Below are 20,694 nucleotides of genomic sequence, written 5' to 3' on the forward strand. Positions count from 1 at the left end.
TCAGCATGCAAGCTGTCAAATTACATGTATTTAAGAGGAGCTGGACATAAAAAGTCATTTCATTATTCCCCACATAGAGGTCCAAAAGGCTCTACATGAAAATTATGAGATAAAATTGTGTAAATCCCATGCAGCATGGAAATTGATGTTATGCAAGGTACTTTGCAGGCTATGCAGGCTACTCTGCAGGCTACTTTGCAGGCTATGCAAAGGTGGAGCATTGCTATCGGGTTTTTCGAAATCAACACTCGTGTGAAACTTGCTTTTGAATCGCTGGTCATATGGAGGCGACCAACAACCGGTGGGTATGCTGCTGCTGGGACACCCGGATCTTTTCATGTGAGCCACCTGGTTTGAGCGCAGATAGTGTGAGATTTGGATGACAGTGCAACGACCACGATGGCATCACGAACACAACCACATGTCTAGTGGCATAAGCTAGGTAATATAAAACTTGGGCCACTGGTTTGGCATAAAAACATGACAAGAGTAACAACCCGCATTATTCAAATCTTTTGATACTAACTATAACAAAAAATTTAATGCGTTGTTGCACCTATAAAATGACCTAAAAATCACGTACTAACATACGCATGCAAATATACACAATAAAAAGCACATCGCAGCATAATCAAAATTGTATTACTTATGCAATCATATTTTATTGCGCAAGCCATGAAAGCAGAAATGCCTGATAACACTTTGTTAAAGCTGAAGCAGATGTCTCGTTTAGTCCATTTCCTTCTTGGTGGAGTTTAATTTGCTGGTCATTGACGCTTGTACATATTCACATATAATTCCTGCCAGTCACGGCAAAAGCTGATGTCATTATTTATTTATTTATTTATTTCAATACCCTAAAGGCCCAGAGGGTGGGGGGGGGGAATTTTTATACAATCATAATGTACAACGAAGTTGCAAATACAAATGAAAACAGCAAAATACTGAAAAAAACTATAAAAATGAAGCGTTTACAAATCAAAACAGGAAAGCACAAGAGATGTGATCTTACAATCAAGGGGTATACAATATAAAATATCGACTTCGTGCACATTTACGAGGTTAGGGTTGCTTCGTGTCAATTCGATCAAGATACAGAAGCAATTCTGTCTTAAAGGACGATATATCAGTAAGGGTAACTATTTGTTCCGATTGTGGCATGTAGTTTTTCAGCTCCAAGTCTTGCTGCTCTTTTTTTGGCATAGCTTCCTTCAGTTGTAGCAATAATATAATGCTAATATGTGCAGGGCCAATGCGTAGAGAGTTCTGAACTCTTGCACGTGATCTATACTTTTAGTTCTCGTATTTCTGCCCAGAATGATGCAGTTGATTTGATTTCCAAGGTTGTTTTTACATTGCTTGGAATTAAGCTTGGAAGGCAGCATTCTGCCCTCTTTTTTTTTTCCTTCCTTGATTAGGCAACAAGTGAGAATACTGCTTCAGGTGGCACAATGGTTGCTTTCTTTTGTTCTCCGAAGTAATAGCAGTTGCGGGTGCTACGAACTTAGCAAGAACGTGGTCCAGATGCCTGCAGTCCTTTCTTAATCTTGGTTACAGATGTTTTACAAAGCAAATAATTGGCAGAGAATGTGCAGGTCATGCACTTCCGGTTGCTCACCAGCTTCAATGCATGCCGTTTTACAACGTTTGCAGCAGTTTGCCTAGATACCATATTCCAGTGTCAACAAAACTTGTGTGTCTATATCAGCATCACTCCTTTCTCTGGCGTTTGGTCGGATGGAGTTCTGCAAGAGAATAATCTGGCTAATCATCGTACGAACTCCTGAGTATACAATAACCAAAAGATTAATTCAATGAGTTTAAGTAAACAATGTAGCTAGTTGGGTGACTTGGTTCATTTGCAGGCATGTAAATGCGCCTAAGATACAAGGACAAAAGAAAGGACAAGACACACATAGCGAGTGCACCATGTGTGTCTTGTCCTGTCTTTCGTCCTTGTATCTTAGGCGTATTTACATGCCTGCAATGGTTTAAGCAGGTTATATCTTAGTTTCAACAGGTATGGCCGACTATATTTTGTGTGGTATTGAGTTTTCCTGCATGGGCTTTTATGTTTGAGAAAGAGAGAAAGAAACAAGAAAAGCTAGAGAGGTTAACCAGACAGACCTCCAGTTGGCTGCATTGCACGGGGGAGAGAGTATGAGGGGTTAAAAGAAAAAAAGGAGGCAGACGAGAGTTCACTCGGATAGAAGACAGAGGGTGTCTATAAGTGTCTTTTCAAATTTGTTTATTTTAGAGTCATTAGAGCATGTATAGCTTTCTTGGTTGATATGGCCAAGCACTCAGAATCTTAGCCTCTGTAAAAGGTGAACTGTACAGTTGGCTGGGTACACTCCAGAAGGGCTGACACTGGACGTCAGAGTGGGCGGGTGCGCTAGCAGAAGAGCTGCTGGATGGTCTTTTCGTGGTTACAGTGGTCACGTTTAATAAAGGACTGTGAATTTGTGAAGGCTACACCGAGTCGTAGGCGGCACAGCAGTGTATTGTCACTCCAGGAGAGGTTTGACATCGTAATTGCAGCTGCAGTGATAGATCAAGCCTGCACAAATGATGGTTAAATACTCTGCAGTCTTCCAAAAAGCCAGCATGATGTCATTAGCAATTCATTGAAGTTCTCTGACTGTGTCCATTCTATATAGCGGGATCGTGGGGGATGATATGGCAGCTTCATCAGTAAGATGCTTGCCAAAAACGCTGCAATGACCACTAGATAATAAGATCACATCCTTTTCCAATTATTGTGATCCTAGATTTCTGGTATGTTTGAAATAAACTGTTCATAATTCCCATGGTGCAGTGCCACCTTGCAGGCTTTCAACAGCTGTTTTGGAATGACTAAACTCTGTCCATTTACATGGGGGGTTTCCGTTAAATATATTCAATAGTGTCATGAAGGGCGGCAAGTTCTGTCCTTGTAGGTGTGGTCATATGCAACATTTGGAATTTAGCTTTGATCGGGCCACAACAACGACAGTGACAACTAAATCAGTGGTGCTTCAATTCTTGTGATTTCACTGAAAGCAAAACCTCATAGATATTGCAGTAAAACACACTTTTCAACATGCTAAATGTCTCGTTAATGGTCGTGCGCTCAAGAGGGTTTTATTTAGAATTATTTGTTCAGCATGCCATATATGTATCCCCCTGTTGTATTGCCATATATGTATCCCCAGAACAAAGACCATTTAGTTGTATTTGCAGATGCTTTGTAATAGAGAGGCCTGTCCTTGGAAATGCAGTAGCCACACAACACATTACTTATTTGTTCAGCATGCCATATATGTATCCCCGTGTTATATTTACCAGAACAAAGACCATTTATTTGTATTTGCAGATGATTCGTAATAGGGAGACCTGTCCTTGGAAATTCAGCAGCCACACAACACAAGAATTGTGTTGCAATTAAAAAAGACGTGTTCTCGGACCATATTGACACGTACACATGTTTATCTTTCACCGGTGGCCGCTTTCAACATTGGCTGACAAATGTTAAACGTTATCGCTCGGCGCAGGACGCGCCTGCATTGGAAGCTTCTCGGACGTTATCAATGCTTCTATCCGTCGTCTGTGGTCACCGACGCCCATGTAATCTGATTGTATGAGCGACGCGAATTGTCTAGAACTTTCTGGAAGACACGCGGGCATCTGGGATTAATCTGGAACCTTCGATGACTCAGGTATAAAAGCCGACGCGTTTCGCCGCTGATCAGATTTCGACGATCGCCGACTGTGTTCGCCGCTATCGTTGTGCTTCAAGTGTAACTTGCTTTTGTGGGCACAGGTTCGCCCAATAAAGAATCAGTTTCGTCATTCCCAGTTTTACGACTGTTTGCTTCATCGTCACTACTACGTGACAATATGCCTGCCACAAAGGAATGACAAAACAACTTTTGTGGTAGTGCATTTCGCTCGCGTGTATGTGTATGTTGGTGTTCTGTTTCTTTTTTTCACTTCCTTGCCATCTCAGATTCAGCAGCAAATTTGCAAAGTCTGTGGCTGGGACTTCTCCAGATGCAATTAAACTTTCTCTCTCGAGAGAGAGGGAGTGGAGCTAAATGTCAAATATGTCACAGCCATCGACAGTCAACCGTAGTCATAGCTCATAGACATCCACACGTGGGCAAGGGTCTTTTGTACGCGTTTCAGAATGGTCGACAAATTTTCATTAATTAGCTTCCCCGCAATGCAGACATGTTGCGGTGAAGCATATTTGACGTGCAGTGAAGCATACCAAATTGAAAGGGCGCACTGTTCAACTGTCACGGGGCCTATAGTAAGAGTTCCTTCATTACAAACGCGCGTAGACGTGGTCTCCGGTCATAGTACGAGCACTGAGCCATCTAATAAGTGTACCGGCATTCATTGAGAGGTGTTTCTTGCGCGGTTGTGGTGTTTTAAGCCGTACGTTGTTTCGTCCTCATGATTGCCCTCTGTTCGCGCCCTCTTTACACACCCAGGCGTTTTTACACACCCACTCGCAGACAACAATAAAACCGACTAATAAGCCCAGCTATTTGCTGTAATGCATAATTGTTGCCTACAAATTGGCTTTACTGTGTTCAAAATGCGCGATAAACATGCATTTTGAATGTGGCTTCGGTTATATGTGAAAAAGGCAGGAACTGCTTTTTGGTTATGTTCTTGTTCGGAGCGAAGGCTGCATAAATATAGCCGATTGTGTAATAGCTTCACGATATCTCTGTGCCACAGTTCTTTGATAGCGCAGAGCCAAACATTAAAAATGCACTATATAGGAATGTCTTTACCGCACTAAACATCTACCCTTTTAACGAGGTGTTTACACCGGCCGTGAAATACAGGAGCTGTTGTAATTTTCGCTGCCCATTTTACGTGTCCGACACTTAAGGCACATTCGCTAGTATAGGAAATAAAGGTGGCAGTCAAGAACTACTCTGCTGTCTTTTTGCGCGATCATGTCAGTGTTCTTTTGCATGTTCTATATGTTTTCGGTATGCTCAGAGTTGTCGATCAGTTTATAGTTCTTTGCCTAGCTGTAATTGAAACCTTCATAGTTTGCCCTTTTGTAATATGAAATTGACGATTTATTTATTTGCAGCATGAAACAGTGACTCAATACAAACGAGTGATTCATGCATATGGAACGAAAAATGTTAGGCCTAATGTTAAGAGACCGGGAGAGCTAGAGCGGTGTGGATCAGAGAACAAACGGGAATAGCCGATATTCTAGTTGTCATTAAGCGGGAAAAATGAAACTGGGCAGGTCATGTAATGAGTAGGATGGATAACCGGTGGACCATTAGAGTTACAGAATGGATACCAAGAGTAGGGAAGCGCAGTCGAGGATGGCAGAAAACTAGGTGGGGTGATGAAGTTAGGAAATTTGCAGGCGCAACTTGGAATCAGCGCAAGACAGGGGTAATTGGAGATCCCAGGGAGAGGCCTACATCTTGCAGTGGACATAGATGATGATGATGATCATGATTCATGCATGTCCGCTTTTCCAACCCAGCGAGCCCACAAAGGCAGCCCTGTCGGAATAACTTATTCTTAGTTGAGAATCAACCAATGTAATTGGCGAAATGTTTTCTTTTATACTCATTTTAACGACTCTGAGATACCCATTCTACTTATGGCTCTGCCAGTACGTGATATAGCTATTCGGTCAGCACAATTGGTCAGGTAATATGGCCTGGCCAACTAAGGTATTATACCACTTAGCCATAAATTAATTGTGGTTTTAAATTAGACCTTACTGTACAAGATTTTGTGTAGAGCAAGTTATTACAAACATAGAAAGACTTGTAAATGCATCCCTTTAACAATTTTGTAATTTTTTAAATCAATACAATACTTTAACGAAATACAACATCGCACAATTAAGTGATTGACAGTGACTGAACAAGATAAGCCTTTGCCTGGAGTCAACGTTTGGGCAAAGGGACTTGCCTTCATTAGGCCAACAACTGATTTCCACATAGCTCATCACTCCCAAGGGTCGAGAGGATAAGCTGGTACGTAAAAGTAAAATGAAGGATATAGGTAGAGGAATGATAGGTGTTTGAAGGCATGGATTAGCTTGGGATAGTAAAAGGGGTGTGCTAAAGGGTCTCCCAAGCAGATTAAAAAAAAAAAAACTAACAGAACTGGAAATGAACCACTGCATGCAAGTAGACATCAACCTATTGTGGCAGCCCTTTAGGAAAACCTTCTAAGGTAAGGCTTGCCCTGTCACCTCTGTGGATAGCTGAAAGTATGTCATAATTGTTGCCCGTGATGTCCTGGCCATGAACAAATATAATCTGGAGGTTCTACTGCTCCACTTGCCTTTTGTATTTATACTATGATATAATGTTACCTGAAAACACATCTGCCTTGATGGACAGCGTTTACACTCACAAAGCCTTTGCTCACTTTAACATACTGAGGATTTTTAAGCACTATGTCAATTTTATGAGCTTTTTGTCGATAAGTAACTGTTCTAAGATTTGTTATGTGCAAAATTCACCTATCTTTTGATGGTGTTTACTTGTACAACATCTCCCGATATTACACAGCATCTAATATTTAAGACAATAGCAGTTATAGTGAACTAAGGATGACTGCAGAGACTGACGAAACTAGCCACATGAAGATATTTCACTTTTAGTACTCCCTTCATACTTTCATTTCATATTTAAGTGCTCAACGAGAGAGTTCAACATTTGAATTGGTGAAACATTAAAATATGGTCAAATACACTGGGTTACAATTATTATTGGATTGTGCCTGCATTGGAAAGAAGAGAATGAAACTGCTGCAGTATAGTACATGGAACACCTGGCTCATAAATGAAGTCATGAACTCAAACCCTTCCTTTTTTTCTACAACAAAGGTTCTTTTGTAAGATCATTTCTGATGACTAACTCAGCCACGCTAGCACCTATGAAAGATATATATGACGGCTAAATTAGTTTGTGGTACGTTTTGATATTTTGAGCTTGTGGTTTTTTAAATATATGCATTTGAACAGACTTGAAAACTTATGGCAGCTTTGTTAATGTTCACTTTAAGAAGTTATTCCGTTTCAAGGGTTCATGGCAACTCTATTTGTAATAATCAGTATGTTGTGGCAAGATAAATGTATCAACGACCATCATCTTGCACTCATTTCTCTCCTTCCAAGTTGAAAAAGACAAAAAAAGAAAGAACCATGCTCACTAATAAAAATGTGTTGCTTTTAGTGTATATTTATAACTGAACCCGTCTTCTAAACATACTAATATGACTAAATACATTACATCATGGAGCCCTTCTGGTTGCCTGAAATTTCAGAGAACCATGTTAATATGAGTGCCCTTTCCTTATTATGTGTTCGAAGTAGTACTTAATGAACAGAATTGTGGAAATTAATAGGCCAGTGTTGATGCTTGTAAGCTAATAAATTTATCAAGAACACATTGCTACCTGATTTGTGCTAAGCCAGTCTGCAACTCCTTTTTATAAATGTAGATGTATAAAAAAGGGTAACATTATGAACCTGATGATAAAGGAGTCATTCTAGAGAGAACCTGGTTCATATTTGTTTGATGGTCTGAACAGGAGCCAGAAATTTCAACTATGTCACTTGCCATTGTTAATGATGTGTGGGCATGTCCTACACACTTTATTCTTAATCTGCAACTGGCACCTTCAAGCATTAAAGATAAAACATGCAGGTGGGTGTGTTAAGACTTGGTCATTATTGCATTTCATTGAAAGCTATGACCTAAACTCTTAACAGTATTTTGTCTAAGCATGTGACTTTGCGTCGATTTCAATTATTAAATGAACTAGTCTACCAAAGGCTTTTTTATTATATTGTACTAAATTATTCATTGTTTCTTTGCAAAAGCTACCCAAAATTTTTCACTGCATGCCTTGCATTCTTAGAATTTTATCCTTGCTGTCTAGTTTTGGAATTGCTGGCATGCATTATTTCAGGGATGCTTTCTAGCAAGATTCGTAGACTTGGTTTTCCTTCAATTGTACAAACAATACTTACCAGACGTGCAGCTTGTGTTCTCCTACTTAATTCTGAAATGAAATCCTTGTACACTTTGTGTGGGGTTTTTAACCCTTTCCATGCCTTCAACGAGCTGAGTTCATCCATAGCTTTTTGGTAAAAAAGGCCAAAGACGAGCTCAGCTTATAAGCAGTACCTTGCATTTTCTAGCAATGCCATGGATAAGCCAAGATTTGTCTCAGTGCTTAATCAGGCTTTTGATTGTTGGCAACGCATAATCCATGAGACAGCGGAAGAAGAAGCAAATTCTTTCCGAGAAGGTAAAACATGTTGGCAACTGGGGTTCTAAAAATATTTTGGTCACCCTTTTGGTCAGAATAAAAAAACATTCTGGGGTTTTACGTGCCAAAACCAGGTTATAATTACGAGGCACACCAAAGTAAGGTACTCTGGGTTAATTTTGACCACCTGGGTTTCTTTAATGTGCACCAAATGTGCAGTACACTGGTGTTTTTGCATTTCACCCCCATCGAAGGTCAGAATTTGGGGCAATAGCGTGGCATGGAAGGGGTTAAAAAGGCGCTAGGTAGCACATACTGCACGAGCGTGCTGAACTGGGCTAGTTAGTGCATGTTTAAAAGGGAATCGAACAGTGCTGAAGATGGGTGGAGAGAAGACAGACAGCACTGTGTTCACTGCTTTGACTTCACCCCATCTTTAGAGGGGAAAAGCCTCAGAACGCCATAAATAATGTAATAGCTTTTCTAGAGCCAGTTTCGTCTTCCAGGAGGATACTATCTCCTGATGTCACGACACAGTATATGGTCACGTGGGAGCAGCACATTGCGATGTTACAACACTCACTCCAGCTCATTCGGTCACCTCCTATACTGTTACATTGGCCTTCACGAGTAGCAGCACACGAGTCGACCGAGCTAGCTGGAGGCCCTGAGAGCATGTCAAAACATCGGAATGTCCTGCTCCCATGTTACCACATACTGTGTCATGACATCACGACACAGTGTCCTTCTAGAAAACAAAACCGAAACCGGCTCCAGAAAAGCTATTATATTAGATTACTTGTAATTACTTGTAAGGCTTGTAATTTCTTCTAGAGCTTTCACAAAAAAAAGAATAGTTCAAAAAATCATGCCAGTACCTCGTTAATAGGAACTGCCCTGCCTGAAATGTATTGGGTGCTTTGAATATGCATGTATAGTCTGAGGAAGTGTTGTAAATGCCAAAGAAAAGTAGAAGAGGGATAGCCCCGGGACACAGTTTTTTTGGTAAAGTACTTTATTTGAAAAATCTGAGGGAGTTAAGTAACATTTTCTCGGTGCAAATATTAGCTTACATAGCTGTAAATGGCAGAGGAGTTGTTGAATCTTGAAGCAGCATCGAATCTGTCTTTACTTTATTGATTCACGAGAGAATCATGTGAGAGGGGGGGAGGGGAGAAAAGGAAGCAGGACAACAATGGGCCCTCGGGCCGCTCTAGATGGCCGGGCACATTTGTGCTTCGGCAACGCCTCTGGCCCAGCCCAGTTTCCGAAGCTGTAACTCCGGTTGCGAGCTGCGCAGAGCTGCCTCCCATCGCTCCTGGTGTTCTGACCCTCGCCACGGGGGCTTGGGCTTGTTCGGGCAATTTAGAAAGACGTGTTCAAAGTCGGCTCTGGTGCTAGGACACAAGTGGCAGTGAGGAGAGGTTTCACCGTGCGTAATAATGGACAGAAGGGAAGGGGTCGTAACTGTGGCCGTCTGAAGTCTGCGCCACAAAGCCTGGTCACTTCTGGGAAAATATTTATGCGGTGGGGGGTAGATTAGGCGGGAATTTCTGTAAAGAAGGGTGAGGTCATGGTAGCTGAGGAGTCGATCTCTGGCACTTCGAGACGAAGGCGGGTCGCTCTCAGCCCAGTTGACGAGTGCTCGGGCCTGGGTGTGAGCGGCCATGTTGCCTGGGTGTTCGCTGTGTGCAGGGATCCCAAGGAGGGTGATAAGGCGATTAGGAGGGGGAGTTGATTCGAGTTGCATTCAGGGGGTTTGAGTTATTTCCTGCAATATTTCTGCATTCGAGTGCATGATTCTGTCTTTCCAAGCTGCCAAGTGAATTCGCTTCATCCTTGTGCCCTTCTTGACGCATTCGGTATGATGTCTGTCCATTTGATCGCACACTAAAATGCAACCTCTCCTTTGACATTATCGTTCTGCTTCTGGTGGCTGATCCTGAATGCTGCACCTTATCTCAAACAATCCTTGTCTCGTTTTTCCACAGACTTCATTTTTTCCTCCTTCATTTCGCTTTTTTGTCTTCGTGACACATGTGTAACACCTCTTTAGCAGTGGTGTCCGATAGATGGATTATCAGTCCCAGTTAAAGGACAGCTGTGGGTGTCTTCAGGGCAGAGACAGCACCCACTGTCCGACACAGCACAGCAGACCAACTGACAGAGAACAGAATTCCACATTGTAAAAGGGCTCTTGTAGCGCAATTATTCAGATTTGTCTCTGGATTTCGGGGCTTTTGGAGCTAGGACTGTTGCCTCTGCCATGCATCTGTTTGCTGTGACAATATCACTACTCAAGTAAGAATTTCTTGCAGCGTTTTTTAGACCGAGTTTCTTAGCTTCGTCATTATCAATCGGTATCCACTCATCATGTGAATAAACCCAGCTCAGTGACCTACTTATTAAAGCCTCTGTTGGCATAGCACATATATACAGTGGTTTCTTGTCTAATTTGGCCAATCGAACCTCCAGCTTCGCTTAAGTGCAGCAGATGTTCTATTCAAGGTATTCACAAGCCTCTACGTCACTCTAGTTGACTAAATAAATAGTGTTATCAATCTGGTGGTCTAGTTCGTTCAACTCCTGTCGCATCAATTCCATATGTAAGCAAACTCAGTTAAACTTACCAACAATTAGTGACATAGATGAAAGTTTTTTATCACTTTTCTTCGTGACTTCTTTGATGTCAGCATGCAAGAACATTCGCATAACTCTCAGATGCTCAATGTCCTGCATTTCAGTCTTCTCTGTTCCTAGAGCACCCGTGAGTCCACAGCCAAGGATGCTACATAGTTCATTTGTAAAAATCAGTAATCGTCATGGTTCCTCTATCTTTAATACTGCTGTGACAGCACTGGCTGCTCGAAGGGCAAAGCTTCCGAAATTCAGATGGGAACACCTCAGCGCAGCGTTCCAGCCTTACAAACCTTGGAGTGGCCGTCAGGCTGAAGGCCTAGAATATCAGCAGGCACACAGATGGTGATTTCAAGGGCTAGGCCTACACGATCAGTCTTCGGATGAGACTCACTATCCCTGCCTTGTGAGCCATGGAGCAGTCATCATTGTGATGGCAAGATACGTCGGCATTATACGTGCTGTTCACTTTGAGGGCTAGGCCAACAGGATGGATGTCAATGAAGGAATTCATCGCCCAAGTCTTGCAAGCTTCGAAGTTGTCATTGCCGTTGTCCTTCACATCAATAGGCAGGGCATCAGCTCCTCTGAGGGCTGGGCCGACAGGTTGTGTCATTCATCTGCGGGGGCATCCCAGCCTTGCGAGCTCGTCATGCTGAAGGCCAAGGTCAGAGAGGAGCTGAAGCAAGCAGAAGGTGCTCCCAACTCACGAACCTGAAGATGACGCCTTCAGCTGCAGTAGGAGTCCTGGGTATTGCGGCACCAAATGTAAGGAACCGAGACAGATGCTATGGCTACCCCAATCTTCCTCCTTTAATGGAACTCTAATGAGAACCATGATGATAGGCGAGAGATGTTACCTTTTTTTGCAACAGGCACAAACGCATGCAAGGCAAGAAAACAGGAAAATTAAGGAACCTAGCTATTATGTACCTTTTAAGTAAGGGACCTATCACTGTGGACCATTGACCTCAAAATAGACTGATCGCTGGGGACCACGAAGTCCCGGAAAAGATTAAGGGGATAGTTGGAACATGGAGGAAAGCCACGTAGCAATAAGGTCGCCCAGCGGAATGTGCTGAAGACATTTTGTCAGTTTTTGGAACCAAGCTGCCGAGACTTCACTGGACCATGGCAACCAGTCATGGCGTTATCCCTGCAGTTAAAAGGATGTTTCACATTTGCCAACACGGCTGTAAGCAGTCCTGGTTAACACTCCCAGGGCTAATCTTGTACACATATGCAAATATGCAAAAAAGTTGACAGGACGGTTGCTAAGGTAACTTAATGGTAAAGCACATGCACGCACAATGTGGAAGATGTGGGTCCGACTCCAAGCTGCGGCACTTCAATTTTACTTATTATTGCGATAGCAATTATATGGACACTCAAAAGCAGATTTCTGCCGTCGGCGTCGCCGTCGCCGTCGCCGTCGCCGTCGCCGTGAGGTTCCGTATGACGTCAATCGAGATGAAATCGTCGCCGCGCGCCGCCGAACGCTGTAGGTGCGAGTGAAAGGGCGCGAAGGACGCGCTCTTTCACGGCGAGTGAATGCACGGCGGAGAACAAACGCGCGTTCTGCGCCGTGCTTCCTTAAGGGCTGCAGAAGTAGGCGTCTCTTTCCTCCTTTACAATCACCATATATGTAGAGCAAACGCGCCTTCTTTCGACGCGCGAGAGGTCGTGGGGGAGGGGGGGAGGGGAGGGAATGGAGGCGACGTTTAGCTGCGGCACCAAATGCCTATTTATATCAGAGGCTCCGGCAACAGTCACCAACGCCGCAGGCATTTTGAGCGAACGCGGGCAAAACGCCGACGGCGTCGACAACAGTTCTGCGCGTTGCCGGTGCTGCTGCATGTCCAAGATTATACAGCTGATAAAGCTAATATCATTACTCCGTATAGCTCTCTACAAATTTGCTATCGCAATTGATGCTTCGCCTTTCAAGTGAAACTGCGACTTTTTATTTATACATTAAAATTAAACACAATTACTTTCTCCTATGCTATCTGGCTTCATTGTCCATTTTCTTTTCATGCGGTTGTAACTAATAAAGAATTGAACTCGATGGATGCCCTTATTGTTCTCTCTTCTTTTGACTAGCATGGAAAGGGGCACCGTACCCTACTGCTCACAATATCAGAAATGTTACACATTGTCTTGGGGCACAAACACAAACATACAAAGGAAGGACACATACAAAGTGTCAACTACCAACTGATTTGTTGATTCAAAGAATGGAACATAGGGAGCAAATTTTGTGCACATGCAGGACACTGATATTGTGACAGTGCTGGTTTATTTACTAATGCTACAAGTTGACCTCAAACAAGTGTACCTCTGTGAAATATAAGGTAATTAAAGTATTACTAACACGTGTAGTATCGTTCTGATAAAATATGCCTCCATGAGCTCACGCACTGCCCAAGATCATAACACACAAGAAGCACGGTTCACATTAGCAGGCCTTGCAAAGTGTGCTAAGACCCGCACCATCAAATTAATTTGATTTGTTTGAGGGCTCCCCTAATATGGCCTTTCAAACACTAGTCCCTCTGACACACATAGGACTTGCCACAGTTGAAAAGTATCACGTAGGTAACCCCCACAGCACAACACACAAAGTGCTTGGCATGGTTCTTCATGCATCCTTGTCTCTCAGTACTTGACACAATGAGGCTAATCTGTTGGGTGTGGGAGAAATCACTGGAACGCCATATCTAGCAGCCAAGTTCTTCAATTTGTGGCTAATTCTGTGCACACATGGCACAAACTCAGGCCTAGTGATGTATGTTCCTTTTACGTCCGATTGGCGAGTCCTAGTCAAGCTGCTCTTCACCTTTCAAAGAACGGGTTTGGTCACAGCATGCATGAAAAATTGAGTGAAACTGACTTTTAAATGCCTGTTCATTTGATGAAATCACATGATTACCCCTAACAAGGCAAATGGCCAATAAACCATTGTATGCTATTTTAGGGCATCAAGGCAGCTGAAGTCGGGGCCCTCGAGCAGTTGCCTGCTCATGTATTACATGACACCTGCAGTTAAAATAATCTTCTACGTCTACTGCCATGGCTGTGAGTGGTACTGGCTAACTCCCAGGGCTGCTATTCTACACACACACACACATACTTAAAGTGGATGGGAGGGCGAGGGCCACAGTAGTTGAATCGGTAAAGCACCCCATGCCTAAAGATGTGGATTCAGCTCCCACCTACAGGAAGTTGTGTTTTCGTCCACTTTCATTTCCCCATTTCATATTATTTATAAATTCCAAATAATCACAATTAATTTACCCTATGCTTTCTCCGAGTTAATTGTCCGTTTTATACATCTGGTCAAAAGAATGATGGCTCAGCTTGATACAGGCTACTTCAGCTTGGAAGATAGGAACGGCTGAGGAGGCCGAAGGAAGTGACCTGCTGGACAATTGTGGATACTGTTCAGAATCAGTTAAAAAAAATAGAAAGTTTTCAGCTAAATGCATAGCACAGACACTTGATTTGTTGTAAAGATACCTAGGGTAAATACTCACTAGTGCACTAAACATGAACGTTATAGCTAAGTGTGCCCCAATTGCTGAAAATAATTGTAAGTATACAGTCCTGACAGTGGAGCTTGCCGGCGAGCATCGCGACACATGTCGCAGCAGAAGCGCAACTATGGGACAGATGGCGAATAGGCACCCTGTCAGACAGCGCAGTTCACGGCTTTGAAAACAGTCGGGGCACAGCATGGTATTGGCGTGTTCAATAAAAGAATGAATCTTTTTGAAAGATGGGCGCTGACGCTTATGCTTTCCATTCTGCGTTGTGGTTCTTGTTAAGTCGTCAGTCCTCAAATCAACGGCGAGTATGTTTTCGGTGCTCGCATGTTCACATTCCTAATGACAGCGCTGGTCATTTGTGTTGTAGTCATCTGCGACATGCGCGCGACGCTATAACTGGCACACGTTTAAATGGCTAGTTTATAGCGCCACTCTTGAACAACCTGTTATGCACCTGAAAGGCAAGTCTGTTGTCTCGTGAGAGAATAAAAAAGTTTAGTCTTTGTTTGGAACTCATCGCTCACGGTCTCATTGCTCTTCGCCCGCACTAGCAATCAACAGTGCCCAGGCAGCACAACAGCACTGGGCCAAGCATGGTCCAATGCTCGCAGAAATTGGTACGAACTTTGGCCCAATCCTGGCATCATGGCAAAGTGCAACCCGATCCAAGGTTCACCCACTGTTCGAGCCAAGATTGGCCTAACAGTTTGCCATTGTAGAATCCAATGTAGTTCGAGCATAGAGCCAGTGTTCAGCCACTTTGTATTTCAAGAATCCAGTGCTCAACCATTCTGTATCCAACGCGTTTCCAGCATATCCAGTGCTCAGCCATTTTCTATCCAACGCGTTTCCAGCATATCCAGTGCTCAGCCATTTTCTATCCAACGCGTTTCCAGCATATCCCAGTGCTCAACCATTCTGTATCCAACGCGTTTCCAGCATATCCAGTGCTCAGCCATTTTCTATCCAACGCGTTTCCAGCATATCCAGTGCTCAGCCATTTTCTATCCAGTGTGTTGCAAGCATAGCCTGTACTCAGCCATTTTGTTGCTTGTATGCTGGCTTACTGCCTATAAAATTAGTAGCTAAGGAAACGTGATGTAAAAAAGGGCAGGAAGGAAACACACAAAGCATAAACGAAAATATAATTTATTTTGCCTATTTTAGGCAATGCCTCAATTGATGCATACAGGGGCAGGGGGAGCAAGGGCAGGAGGAGCGGCAGGAGCAGGAGCAGGGGCAGGAGGAGCGGCAGGAGCAGGGGCAGGAGGAGCGGCAGGAGGAGGGGCTGCAGCAGGGGAAGGAGCATGGGCAGCCGGACAGGAGGGGCCAACGGTGGACTGGCCAGGGCCCTGAGGCCAATGGTGGGGCAGGGAGAGGGCAGCAGTGGGCAGGCAATGATCCCTGCCCCGAAGGCAGGGATCATCGGGCTGCTCTGCTGCTAACGTTTCTGCAAAACGCCTCTTCCTGCCACCACCCCTGTCCACAGACCCTGGCAACCACCTCTTAATGAAGCCCTGAGCTTCTGTCAGGTCGGCCCCCCCTTTTGCACAGATGACATCTGCACACAAACATACAAAGACCACAATTAGTACATTCAACATGCACGCACAATAGAGCAGGCAAACACATTCAACAAAAGAAAACCTTAACATAGTCTTTACACACAGTTCATCTGACATAATTTGCAACCGCAGCCAACCATATTGAATCGAGGTTCACAGCATGCTCAGCAACGAAATGCAGAATACGCAAAGTAATGCTGTGGGGAATCAAATACTGCTATCGCCTTCTCCGCCATGAAAATTCTTGATCCATTTACAGAATCTTCATCCCTGTTGCCTTCGTTGACATTCCTGTTTTTCCACCCTAACATAGCGTTATCATCAGTGATGACCACACCATGTCTTTACCAACCGAGACATATTCAACTATCTCACCCGCTGATGCTAAACGTGTAAGCTGCCTGGTGTGATGCAATTCATCGGCATGCTCGTCAAGCAATTCACCTACACTGCCATTGGCACTAGTGCAGAGCACACCTTCGCAACGCGTTCAAGGGCACTGGTGGCCGAGTGTGGCTTTCATAGTAAAAAATGAAATCAGCCAACAGGGACACCTAAATTTCTTCGTTGTAGAAGTTAACAATTTATATGAAAGACAGGATTTTGGCAAGCCATTTCGCTGTAGAGGAGTTCAGCTGTATACACAATACTTGCAAATGCAAAAGGATGACTAAGGAGGCCTTACCTGTGACTATCCGGCATAACTTCAGATTTATGAAAGCCCTCTTCCCCTTCCTGCCATGAAGGCTGTAAAGCACTTGGACGGGGTGTGCCATTACAGCCTTCATGGCATTCGATGCCACCTCGCGCAGCGACTTCCCTCCTATTTGCAGGAGGTGCTTGCGCTGCAAAAGACAAAAATGTGGTAATGAGCATGGTACGTGACAACGTTTTCAAGTTGAAAAATCTACCCAATACTACTAGAATATAATTTATTGCCAAGAGAAGTGAATTTTTAGCCAAGTGCAAAGCAAGACTTTTTTTGCTGCAAGAGGTTTGTGACGCAATGCTCTTTAATTGTAAATGTGCTCCACAACACCTGGAACGGTGTTGTGGAAGAAACACAAACACGAAGTGCATCAGATCTTCGTCTGTTCTGTGCATTTCATGTTTGTGTTTCGTAACCCTTAGCACTGTAACTGTGTTTCATAGTAACTACCTCTCCAAGCTTTCACCAGCATTAAAATTAATGTAAGTGCACCAATTCTACTTGTATGCAAATTGCCAATGCATAATTAAGAGATGTGACATTAGACTGCAGAAAAGTCGGATCTACACACGTGTGGCACAAAACAGCTTAAAGGCATACCGACACGATATTTTCAGACCTTCACATTTTGTGTTAAAGGGACTGACAACCAGTTTTTAAAGACCTAGTTTTGTGGTAACCAAAAGCTAGCCCTCAGCAGTGTTTACACCTGCAGCTTCGCAAACTGTGAAAGCAGCCCATCATTCTGCTTTACAGGATGAGGGGAACTGCAGTTACCTGCTCACATTTTGGCCTTTTCAACCACTTTTGAAAATATCAAGTTGGTAAAATAAGTTTGCATTGTCATACAGACCTTCTTACATTTGTACAGCGTTTTTCCCCTAAGTACACGCCTACATCATGGCTGCCTGGCGCCCGTTATCATTCTGTCGATAGACTTACCAAGCCAACTCATCAAAAACAAAGGCTGTGCGCCACTTTCCTGCTCACTACAAATGAAGGCTTATCAGCATATTGTAAGTTAAAAAAATAACAGAAAAATGTGGACTGCATTTCAATAACAATACCATGAACCTCATACACTAATAGAAAGCCACATGATAGGCCTCTTATTCATGGTAAATAAAACTAGATTAAAATGAGGTAAATACAGTATATACAGAAGATCATTGCACCCCTTTTCCTGTACTGTGTCCCACTTGTTTGCACTGCTATTTATAATTCACGATGTATCTAGAACTTGTCCAACAAAAAGAATTTACGCACAAGTGCTCTGCATTGTGTCCTTCTACAGAGAGCTGCCAGTTTGCACTTTGTATCAGCAATAGATTTTTATTACCTTAACGACTTACTCTTTCTTCATGAATGTATCTCTACGGAGAGCTGTTGGAAATCGACGATTCAGCAAGTCACTATGCTAGCTCAGTGGCTTTGGCGTTGCGGTGCTGAGCTCGAGGTCACAGATTTGATTCTGGCATTCATGGTCACATTTCGATGAGGCCTCATTGCAAGAACACTAGTGTATGCTTAGATTAAGATGCATGTTAAAGAAACTAAGGTCCAGTCGAAATATATCATTAGAACCTATACAGCAGGGAACAAATTATTTCCATGAACTCTTTTGTGTGTGCGATGCAAAGTTCCTTCACATAAAACCCACAGCATGTTTCATGAAACATGCACAGAACTTCCACATGTTACACATAGCCTTATAATTAAAAATAAAAGGGCAGTACAAACCAAGGTGGCAGCCACAGCCTCATCCTGCACGGCTGCCTCTGCTGCCTCCAATTCTTCAATATTGTTGGCAGGTAGCCGAGGAAGAACTGGAGGCACCGTCGACAGGGCAGGCTGAGACACTGCACGGGTCCTGTCGAGAGGCTCCATTTCATCCAGCCTCTCGGACACGACCCGTACCTCATGCCTCAGCTGCTGGAGCTCATGCAAGACGTCCCTGTTCTGCTGCCGCACCTCCAGCTGCACCCGCAGCACCCGCAGCAGCACCGCTGAAACACAAAAATATTTACTTCATAGCAGAAGCGGTACATTTAGGGCACATTTGATTGGTTGTTTCAGAGCACTCTGGTGAATGTAAAATATCAGGATTTGTACAGGTCTCGGTGGCAGAAATTCATAGGTATTCAAATGCTTTCAAGGCCGCATCAAAGCTTTTTTCAGTGTGCAGAGCAGCATCCCGTGTATCATTTTCCTATTATAACACTTCCAAAACACTTTAAATAGCCTCATTGCACTATAAACACAAAAAGTTATACAGTAAATGCTTGTTAATTTGTACCTCATTTATTCGAACCTTTGGATAATTGAACTGACTGTCACGGTCCGGCCACGCAGTGTAGGCGTCTATGGGTAAACCAACTCAATACTGCGCATGCGCATCAGCTTCTCCATTTTTGAACTGCGCGCTGCCACGCGGTGATAAAGAAAAAGGAACTCGCCACATATATTAATATGGCGAGAACCTCTATGACCTGCAATAAGTGGTTATTACAATAGTGCTGACCGAGAAAAAAAATAAAAGAAAGAGAAAGAAAACGGAAAAAGTGCAGTCCCCTGGAGCATTTTATCAGCCAAGGAAATGCAGACATGGCCTTTGCCAACGAGGATAGTGCGCGCTCCCAATCTTGGAGGCCATACAGCGGGCCACTGGAAGCCAAGCCAGCAGTCGTGCGAAATGGATCTGCCTGGGCACTCACCGTGGCTTAAGCTTTTTATACCATTGTTCTTAATGTGGAAAGTTTGCCGGGTCCACACTGATCCGCCATATAAAGCGGATCACAAAATCGATTTTAGATTGTACCCACTCAAGAAATTCCAAATGTTTTCAAGGGTCTTGAAGACATGTTTCAATTTCAAGAAAGTGTGCGAACCCTGATTTGCGTAAATCTGCTTTAAAGATGTCATGAAAATAAGTAGGACTAGTAATGAAATTGCTTAGTTTATACTTTTCATGCTCATAGTAAAGTAGTTGTTGTTTTCCACAATTTATGTGGAAAATAGCCTGACAAGAAGTTACATTATCGAAGTGTTTAGAAACAACCAGTTCTATGCGCTTGACCTACATTCAAAAATTCCATTCTTATAAACTGAAGGCTTGAAGGAATAAGATGTAGATGATATATCAAGAAATAGTAAAGCAACAATGCAGCGTACCGAGCCAGCTGGTGAATTAAAACACAGGTAAACATACTAGCAAAATGTCTACACAAGACTAAGTGTGCGGCTGAATGCATCATAGGATTCTGTCCGAGCCAAACTGCTGCATGTTTACAAATGTCAGGTTTTCTTCATTTATGCTAAAATTCCTTGCTTGTTGCATATAGTAATGGCAGCTTAAGAGCTCTGAACCACATTTTATCATAGTCAAGAAATGCATTTGAAGTTAAAGTGACTATTTCAGAAATACTTTCCCATAAAAAGTACAATGCATTCAACAGAAGCAGAGTTATTGGCAATCGAAGAGCGCCTTGATACCGTTCACGAGGCTCCTGGTCCTTCTATGACTTGCACTGTGAAGGCTACGGCAGAGTGGGGCGGGCATACCCACAACGTTCGTCCTATAAAACATCACCGTGGTGGGAAGCTTTAATTTTATTTTGGATGTTCACATAGTCCGACTACTTCCGATTTTGTCACCTACAATGCACCAAGCTCCGAGGCTATTCTCAACTTGTGGTGGAGTTCAGTGGGCCTCTTCGAATACCGCCCACGGCTTCCGGTCTGACTAGCCCCAACAAAAGAGCACGTCACAGTCACGTGACCCAAGCACTGCAACCGGAAGTCTCTCCTGGCTGCCGTCTGCTATTTGCTACTCGTAGACAGCCCCCTACCCAGCGTTTTCATAAGCATGGCCTCAGAAATGGTGCAGTCTCAGAGGCCACGTCGCCAACACAACCATAAAGCTTGCACAGTGGAATCGTAGCCCGAGCGCATAGAACTTTATGTTGCGCTA

At 43.5% G+C, this 20,694-nt stretch overlaps 1 protein-coding gene across 1 annotated transcript; it reads right to left on the bottom strand.

The window, feature by feature from the left end:
• Positions 1-277: 277 nt before the first annotated feature.
• LOC125945798 (uncharacterized) lies at positions 278-18,981 on the bottom strand. The gene is made up of 4 exons (XM_049668088.1): positions 18,465-18,981; positions 16,701-16,860; positions 15,859-16,011; positions 278-348 (listed from the first exon to the last, which is right to left on the bottom strand). Exons 1-4 carry the CDS (start codon positions 18,609-18,611, stop codon positions 278-280), a joined length of 531 nt encoding a protein of 176 aa, XP_049524045.1. The 5' UTR covers positions 18,612-18,981.
• Positions 18,982-20,694: the final 1,713 nt, after the last annotated feature.

The sequence above is a fragment of the Dermacentor silvarum genome, chromosome 5 (genome assembly GCF_013339745.2).
Source record: "Dermacentor silvarum isolate Dsil-2018 chromosome 5, BIME_Dsil_1.4, whole genome shotgun sequence".
In the NCBI taxonomy this organism is placed as follows: domain Eukaryota; kingdom Metazoa; phylum Arthropoda; class Arachnida; order Ixodida; family Ixodidae; genus Dermacentor; species Dermacentor silvarum.